This window comes from Juglans microcarpa x Juglans regia, chromosome 3S, assembly GCF_004785595.1.
Source record: "Juglans microcarpa x Juglans regia isolate MS1-56 chromosome 3S, Jm3101_v1.0, whole genome shotgun sequence".
In the NCBI taxonomy this organism is placed as follows: Eukaryota; Viridiplantae; Streptophyta; class Magnoliopsida; order Fagales; family Juglandaceae; genus Juglans; species Juglans microcarpa x Juglans regia.
Window position 1 is genome coordinate 27,601,530 of NC_054599.1, and position 8,973 is coordinate 27,610,502.

At 34.3% G+C, this 8,973-nt stretch overlaps 1 protein-coding gene across 1 annotated transcript; it reads left to right on the forward strand.

Moving 5' to 3' along the window:
- The first annotated feature begins 2,965 nt into the window (after positions 1-2,965).
- On the forward strand, positions 2,966-6,136 carry LOC121258705 (protein NRT1/ PTR FAMILY 4.3-like). Its single transcript, XM_041160248.1, has 5 exons — positions 2,966-3,237; positions 3,426-3,643; positions 3,965-4,408; positions 4,545-4,690; positions 4,989-6,136. Exons 1-5 carry the CDS (start codon positions 3,126-3,128, stop codon positions 5,890-5,892), a joined length of 1,824 nt encoding a protein of 607 aa, XP_041016182.1. The 5' UTR covers positions 2,966-3,125; the 3' UTR covers positions 5,893-6,136.
- Positions 6,137-8,973: the final 2,837 nt, after the last annotated feature.

Below are 8,973 nucleotides of genomic sequence, written 5' to 3' on the forward strand. Positions count from 1 at the left end.
CCGGCTCCTGCTGTCTTAAAATATTAAGCACTTTCATGTCATAGTTAACTTGATTATATATCCTTCCATAATTTCCTTATTTTAAAAAAAATAGATTTCAAAATGTTTAGACTTTAAGTTTCGGTCATTTAGAAGTCTTAATTCTTTTTAACTTAATTCATTATATTTTAACAATTAAAATGGTTTGGATTGTGTCACTCCACGTAGTTTTGATACTACAATAAATATTTGATTTTGAGACGATTTTTTTTACGAAATAAAAATTGTCTAAAAAAATAAGTTTTATCTCTAAAATTGACGGAAGTTGTTAACCATTCAAACAATCAATATTTTATTCAAATAATATATATAAGGATGATCTTGAGACAATTTTTTTAGTTTAAAAAATATTTTGAAACGACATTGGAAATTTTTTTTAGACAAAAATCCAAAAACCTCTTTTATTGTAGTATGAGGCGGTGGAATCCGAACCATTTGGTATGAAAGTAGCGATTAGGATTAATTAAGCAGCTCTACACTAGGTAGAGACATAGTACTTATGATGATCTACTTAGGATATCCGTATCCTCGAACCATTTAAGCCATGCACGCACCTAAGCTTTAGTTTTGAGCAGATGTAGAGATTTTTTTAAAAGTCTTTCCCATTGTTATATATATAGTAAATTAGTCTTATGGATGGATCATGCTAGCTAGATAATCATGTACTTTTTGGTATAAGCATACTTTAGTGAAGAAAAAGTACTGGTAAACAAAATATATGGATCATGTATTAATTAATTACGTACGTACACGGTAAGGCATCAGACAATAAAAATTAATAATGCAAAAAAATGATCTGGAGTATAGAATTATGAGATGATCAATAGCTAAAGTCAGAAATTAGAATGAAACCACGTACAAGGAGCCGAATGCATGTAATGATCAACCGATCGAGTATAATTACTAAATATAGGGCTAGTAGATCAATCATTTGTCCAGAAATTAAAAAGGAAATATGGTAATATATATAAAAAGTTATTTGCGTTTTGTTAGCATGCATACATGACACACGCACACACATATATATATATATATATATATATATATATATATAGGTTCTACTCCCAATAAATATGCATGCATGCGATATATTAAACTACTCAAGACTGCATACATTAATATACCCCGCTTATTAATTTATTTGTATTTATCTTGATATATCGAAGAAGCTTTTTAAATAGGACTCGTAGAATTTGATATATGCGCTTGATTAAAACGTTTACTAAAACTATATATCAATTAATGCTTGATTAATTTATAGTTTCCTGGCTAGATAGCTACTAGCTAGCTGATATTAATTCTTTTATTTTTTTAGGCGATAGATCGAGTAATTGTTAATTAAGTAGTAAATATATAATAATACCATGAATATTATTGACGACTATATATAAGTACTATTAAAAATAAATTTTCAGAAAGTTGCTTATATTAAGAGACCGATGAGATAATAGATTGTTATCTATCCTAACTTACGTACGCAGCTACGGTAAAGAATAAATGGGAGAAATTTTACACACACACACACACAGATCATATATAAATTATATCATGCGTTTGTCAAGTCCCTCATCATGTTATGCTAGTAATTAATTCAAGATGTAAATAATTTTCACCTAAACTACCATATTTTCTTTCAACTTACATCACGAACTACTAGTACTTTCTCATCAATTTGCACCTTAACTAATTATCACGAAAATTCATGTGCCACATGTGTAATTTTTATATTGATTCAGGGGACGTACGTCGACTAATTATCATTTGTAATCATATTTATTAGTACGACACATTTTAAATAATTTATATATTAATAATCCAAAAATAATTACTACTTAAAATAGGCCATTTTTAACAAATATGACTAGAAATATTGATAATTGCTTAAAAACATTGTTATATATATATATATATATATAATATATATATATATATATATATATATGGGACGTGAGAGGATGATTAAGGTCGGTGTAGTACTGGACCACTGAATTAATAGGAGTAACAAATCGTGTTTTCGGGTCGTCTCCGTGTCGTATCAAGTTATGAATATTCGACTAAAAAGGTTAACTTGAACCCAACCCGTTAAGCTATATGTGCAAACTTTCAAACCCTAATCCAACCCATTTAGATAGCAGGTTATTTCATGTCACCCATTTTAATCCGTTTAATATTAATTAGAAATATATTAACACGATATGACTCATTTAAATCCGTTTGTTTCATGTAAATGAGTACTTGAACTAAAATGCATAATTTATTTGACCTGATTAATATAATTTCACATAAAATTTTAAATTTATATTTATTAATAATCACACTATCTTAAAAAATATATATCAATATTTTTCAAATAAAACCAATATTCAAAATCATATAATAACAAATATGAGCATATGTCTAAAATTGCAATCCCAACAATAAAAACATTATAAGCATACTGAGAAATATCAATATTACAACTTAACAATAATAAAATTTTAATTTAGAAATAAATTTTAAACGGGTCAAAATAAGTTGATTTTGTGTTAAACAGGTTGGCTTGTTATTGATCAGTTTATAAATCGTGTATTAACGGTCAACCTATTTTGACTCGAATCCGTTAACATCAAATTCAAATCAAATCTGCCAATTTCGTATCATATTCACGTTGGCTTCACATATAATGTTAGGTATTGCCGCCTAAAAAGGCAACTCCTTGTCTGCTCTAGTAGTACTCTACTCACAGATGTAATAAACAACACGCTTCATATAATAATATCAGTGTGGAAATAATTTAAGTTTCAACAGCACACGAAAATCCACACCAACACCATCTATTTACTCCACTTAGGCATAGTGCGTGAGGGTAGAGATCGAATTTTCAAAGCAAGTTTCATTTTGCACAAAATCTGAGGGCTTGGCATTATTATAAATATACAACTAGCTAGCTACCCACTTCACTTGCGTCAGATTCAGCATAGTGTAAGAAAACCACAATTCCTCCATTCTAGAAAGTCCTGTACGTCTCTCTTTCTCTATTGCTGGCTAGCTTTTGGGAATTAAAGATCTGAGAGTGAAAAAATACTAGAGAGGCGAGGATAGCGTACATGGAAACGGCTGGAGTAATGAGTGAAGAGGCCATGGTTGATTGGAGAGGGAGATCAACCTCCATTAATCCTAGCAAACATGGTGGGATGAGAGCTGCTGGTTTTGTCCTTGGTATATATTTATCTGATCTTTTTCTCTGTTCGACTATTTAAAGCTTTCAGCATGATAACATGTATATATATTCAATTTTAATTCTTAGGTATACATACGTGTATATGTATATATATATTGCATTGCTTAATAATGTATTAACTTAAATAAATTTATACTGAGATTGTGGAGTGTGCGATTACTTTCAGGGCTACAAGCGTTTGAGATAATGGCCATAGCTGCTGTTGGGAACAACCTCATAACATACTTGATTAACGAGATGCACTTCTCTTTGTCCAAGTCTGCCAACATAGTGACAAACTTTGTCGGAACTGTCTTTCTCCTGGCGCTCCTTGGCGGCTATCTTTCAGATTCTTATCTTGGGAGTTTTTGGACCATGCTCATCTTTGGTTTTGTTGAACTTTCTGTAAGCCGGCTTTCATCGCATTATATATATCAACTTTTCTTTCCCCTCCGGCATGACTTTTTCTCCCTTTCTCTCTCAACCCGGCCACATGGCATACAAGTAATTCTAGGTTCAATTTATATACAATTACCTTCTATCCGAAGCATATATAGAGGTACATTTAAAGCTAGCTGTCGCGGCACAATTACGACGTACAATGGCATGCATCTAGATATATATAATATAGATCATATATGGCTAGGGATCGAGGGCAGGGAGGAGTAAGCTAGGGACCGGTCTTGGCCTGGTTAATTTACAAGGTTTTTTGTTTGGAACATGCAGGGTTTCATATTACTCTCGGTTCAAGCCCATCTTCCCCAATTAAAGCCACCACCGTGTAACATGCTGTCTGATGGAGAACAATATTGTACGGAAGCAAAGGAGATGAAAGCTTTGATATTCTTTGTAGCACTCTACTTAGTTGCATTAGGGAGTGGATGTGTTAAACCCAACATGATTGCTCATGGGGGTGATCAGTTCAACCAAGATAATCCCAAACAATCCAAGAAGCTCTCCTCCTACTTCAATGCTGCCTATTTCGCGTTCTCTTTGGGCGAACTTATTGCCCTTACAATTCTTGTGTGGGTCCAAACTCATTCCGGAATGGACGTAGGCTTTGGAGTCTCGGCTGCTGCTATGGCTATGGGATTAATCAGCTTGGTCTCTGGTACTTTATATTACCGGAACAAGCCCCCTCAAGGAAGCATTTTCACCCCCATTGCTCAAGTAATTATAAGTACTGATATTTTATTATATGTGTATCTCATTCAATTAATTTCCTCTTTTTTAATTTTAATTTAATTTTGTGCTTGTGATCTTTTCTATTAATTAATTCTACATTAATATTATTGTTTCGTTTCAGGTTTTTGTGGCTGCAATTTTAAAAAGAAAGCTGCAAGTTTGTTCATCTAACAGACGAATGCTTCACGGAAGCCATAACAAGGTGCCAAATAACGTTATCTTGTCTTCTGATACTGGCAGCATTCTCCTTCACACTGAAAAGTTCAGGTATATTTGGAAGACGATTTGTTTCTTAATTTATGCGATCTTATTTTACTACTTATTGTTGCGGCTTCTGCTTCGTTCTTCACACACTTTCAAATTAAATCATAAACGAAACAAAATAAGAGCATATAAGATCAGCACCCCTTTACTTTTTCTGTTTGTTTAGCAATTCATGATTAGATCGAGGATAGTAGCTCTTTCTGATTATATATATATATGTTAGTTTCCCCAGTTATGGTTTTCTTACGTACAGTATGGAAAATCTACTAATTAATTAATTGACCACACGCAAAAATATCAGGTTCTTGGACAGAGCTTGCATCGAAATCCACGACGGGGCTCATTCAGAGGAAAGCCGATGGAGATTGTGCACGGTTACTCAAGTGCAGCAAGTGAAGATTCTGATCTCAGTTGTTCCGATCTTTGCATGCACCATCGTTTTCAATACCATTTTAGCCCAACTCCAAACATTCTCAGTCCAACAAGGAAGTGCAATGGATACAAGACTCACAAAATCCTTCAACATTCCACCAGCTTCACTTCAATCCATCCCCTACATAATGCTCATCTTTCTAGTCCCTGTCTATGACACTTTTTTAGTCCCTTTTGCCAGAAAATTCACGGGGCACGACTCTGGAATTGCCCCTTTACAGCGGATAGGCTTCGGCCTGTTTTTTGTAGCATTTTCAATGGTTTCAGCTGCCATAATGGAGAAGAAGAGAAGGGATGCTGCGGTAAATCTAAACCAAAAACTATCCATTTTCTGGATCACCCCTCAATTCTTAATCTTTGGATTATCGGAAATGTTTACGGCCGTAGGCCTCATTGAATTTTTTTACAAACAATCCTTGAAAGGGACGAAAGCATTTTTAACAGCCATGACATATTGCTCCTACTCATTTGGGTTCTATCTGAGCTCCTTACTGGTTTCAATGGTGAATAAGATCACCTCAAGTTCCTCAAATGGCGGTTGGCTCCATGAAAATGATCTCAACACAGACAGGCTAGATCTTTTCTACTGGCTCCTGGCAGCCCTTAGCTTTCTAAACTTCCTCAATTATCTCTTTTGGTCCAGGTGGTTTTCTAAGAGCTCATGCCCACCAAGCACCTTAAAACATGCGGCTCATGCAGAGGATTATCCCCCAGCTTATAGCTTCAACACCGCAAAACATGACGTTGGAGCTGTTGATCATAATATTCCTTGAATGGCATATATATCTCAACAAGTTCCTAGCTACCATCTTGTAAGATAAATAGACTAAGAATAACGGATAAGGGATCTCTCGAAGGCATATGTTTTTTTTTTTTTTTTTTGGGTAAATAAGGAGAAAAAGGCAATCAAGCTAAGTGAAGCTTGAGCAGATCCTATTTCATTTTCATTAATGACGGCTAATGTCTAGATCCTATTTCGTTAAAATACCTACTTCAAATCTATTGGAAATTAGCTCATTTCCCAATCCCTTTTTATCATGATAATTAACTACATATCCGAACACATGGGACGCGGTGTGAAAATAAGCTGCACTTCTCAAGTTAATTAACTATTAACTAGCTAGTCGCGCACTCGAATATGTTAAATTTTTATTTCTATATATCCTATTTTAAATTCTGTTTATAACTTATTCATGTGAATTAGTTGCTTGAACGTGACAGCTTTATTCTATTACTATTTTAATAATTTGATTCTAAGATCAGGAAATGAGACAAAATTAATGTAGCCGCTTGTTTGGATAATGAGTTGATCTTAACTAATCTCATCTCATTATTACAGCTTTTCCTAACTTTCAAATAAAATATAATAAACAATTCAATTTTTTTAAATTTCAAAAGAAAAATAATATTAAAAAACTATATTCTAACAATATTTTATTAAACTTTCAACTCTCATTTTATCTCTTCTCAACTCAACTTACTATCCAAACCTCAAGAAGACATAACTTTCTTTTTTACCTTTAAAATTCCATGATCTTTCAAATTTACAGTCATTTAACACAAAAATATATGGATGATTTGGCTCAATAGAAAGAAAGAGTATTTATATACATAAGCCACTATTCACCCCACACCTCACACTGGCTTTTGGTTTTTTAGGTCATTTCGAATTTTCTTTCATCCAGTCCTGCGTTCACCCCTCCCTCTGCACCTCGCGTCACCCCTCCCTATACCCAGTCCCGCCCCCCATTCGCCCCTATTTCTGTCCAACCCCTGTGGTCTCCAGTTCGTGGCTAATGAATTTGTGAGATTTGTTTCACAGCCCTCTGCTTAGCTTTGTAGGTAACTCCACTACCATTTTTTCTTCCGTATTAGTGAGTACTACTTGTGTACTGGGAGAGGTGAAAGGAGGGCATGAAAGTTTGTTTGTGTTATGAATTTTGTGAGATGGGTATTATTGCAAATTTTGGGGCTTAGGGCATGGAGATGCTTGCAAGTTTGTCAGTTTTTCGAGAACTTCAGAGTTTCACTAGTCATGCAGTATGTGGTATTAGATCTAGAAAACCCACTGAAATATTTGGTTTGTTTAACTTTGTAAGCAATATATATGTTTAAGAATCGAACCTACTAGAAATTTATAACTTTTCCTTAAGATTGTGATGTTGATGAGAAGGACCCACTTCACTGTTTTGTGATGGGAACTAGGATGCATTGCCATGGTGATTAACACCTCTAGAATGGCTTATTTTCCAAAACTTTTGCAGCACTACTCCCTAAGAACTTGAACCCTTCTTAGCATTTTCACAAATCCTAATTCAAATAATTATTGCCACATAATCGAAACAACTAGACTTTGAAAGGGATCACTTCACTTCCCAACATTATGGTAACATAGATAGGAGTCCATTTAATCCCATTGCCTTCCCTTGATCACATTTCATATGCAAATTATAATTTCTCTATAGATTTCTCTTTTTGGTTTGTGATATGATGCATATTTCCCATTGTCTTATATTTTTCTTCCTCCCTTTGGCAGCGGGATTTCTTTGAAAGATATCACATTACAACTGTAATATGGTTGCAGGCAAGTCGACCATTCTTAAATTGCTCTTCAAGTTCTTTGACATCCATTCCGAAAGTGTAAGAACTGATGTTGTTATTCTTCGTAATTGTTTGCTATTGGTACATTGCAACCCACAAAATTGGTGTCTTACTCCTAGGGCCCAATGGTTATCATGCATGATGGTTTTTAGGGCTTGCCATTCATTCATGTGTATTTCTTTTATGACATAGAACCAAATTGTTTCACAAATTTCTGGTAATTGTTTTGAATTTCTTAATTTATGCCCTCTAAATCTGGATGCCACCACCTATATGCGTGCAGATAATTTTATTTTATGACAGAGTACTTAATTAAGCTGATATCATGCTCATATAAACTCTCGACAAGCGTTTTATTTTATAACTCCTGTGTGCTTTCTTGTGCATGACACATTATTTGCTATTCAATGCGACGTGCTCCACATTATTTGCTATTGTATCTTATAAACAAGTTATAAGATATAATAGTCTAACAATGTGCTCTTCATGCTCAAGTATTTGCTATTATTAACCATTGTAAGCTTGACTAGTCTTCTCATTGACATTCTCAGTTTTAATGTAATGGGGGAAGATGAAGATAGAATGTCACCCGGGCCTTCGATGTCAATTTTACAGTGGTATGTTGGTCCCATAAATCGATACTACCCGCCATTAATGAGGCCTCAAAATACATATCAAAATCTAAACGTCTACCATGTGGGTTGCCAGGTTGATGTCTTTTATTTTTTAATAAAATTTGTTTGACGTGCTTTTGAATCTAGCAAATTGCATAATTGCAGCATCCTTTTGAACTAAATATGCCCTACCCTCCGTCGAGTAATCGGGAGGACTTGAGGCGAGTTGAAGATTCATTCCAGGTATATTTGTCTGAACTTTGTAACCAATTTCCAAAAATTAACATGTTAATTTGTTTAAAGCCATTCCATTTTTTTTTCTAACAATGTGCCTGGTTGTAGCATCTGCTAATGACACATTATATGTCCTACCCTCCGTCGAGTAATCCGGAGGACTTGAGGCGAGTTGATGAGTCATTCTAGGTATATTTATTTTAATTTTTTAACAAATTCTTTCGTATGTCCATTTTTTCTAACAACGTGCTTGAGTGCAGTATCATATGATGCCACCTTATATACCCTACCCTCCGTCGAGTAATCCGAAGAACTTGAGGGGTGTTGAAACGACCCTCCAAGTATATTTAGACTTGACTTTTTAAATTTTTTTTGAACTACGTCCATTTTTTCCTGACAACCTAC

Coding starts and splice junctions, on each gene's coding strand:
- LOC121258705 (XM_041160248.1), top strand. CDS start 3,126: ATGGAAACGGCTGGAGTAATGAGTGAAGAGGCCATGGTTGATTGGAGA. Junction 3,238..3,425: donor AGCTGCTGGTTTTGTCCTTG/GTATATATTTAT, acceptor GATTACTTTCAG/GGCTACAAGCGTTTGAGATA. Junction 4,691..4,988: donor CTTCACACTGAAAAGTTCAG/GTATATTTGGAA, acceptor CAAAAATATCAG/GTTCTTGGACAGAGCTTGCA.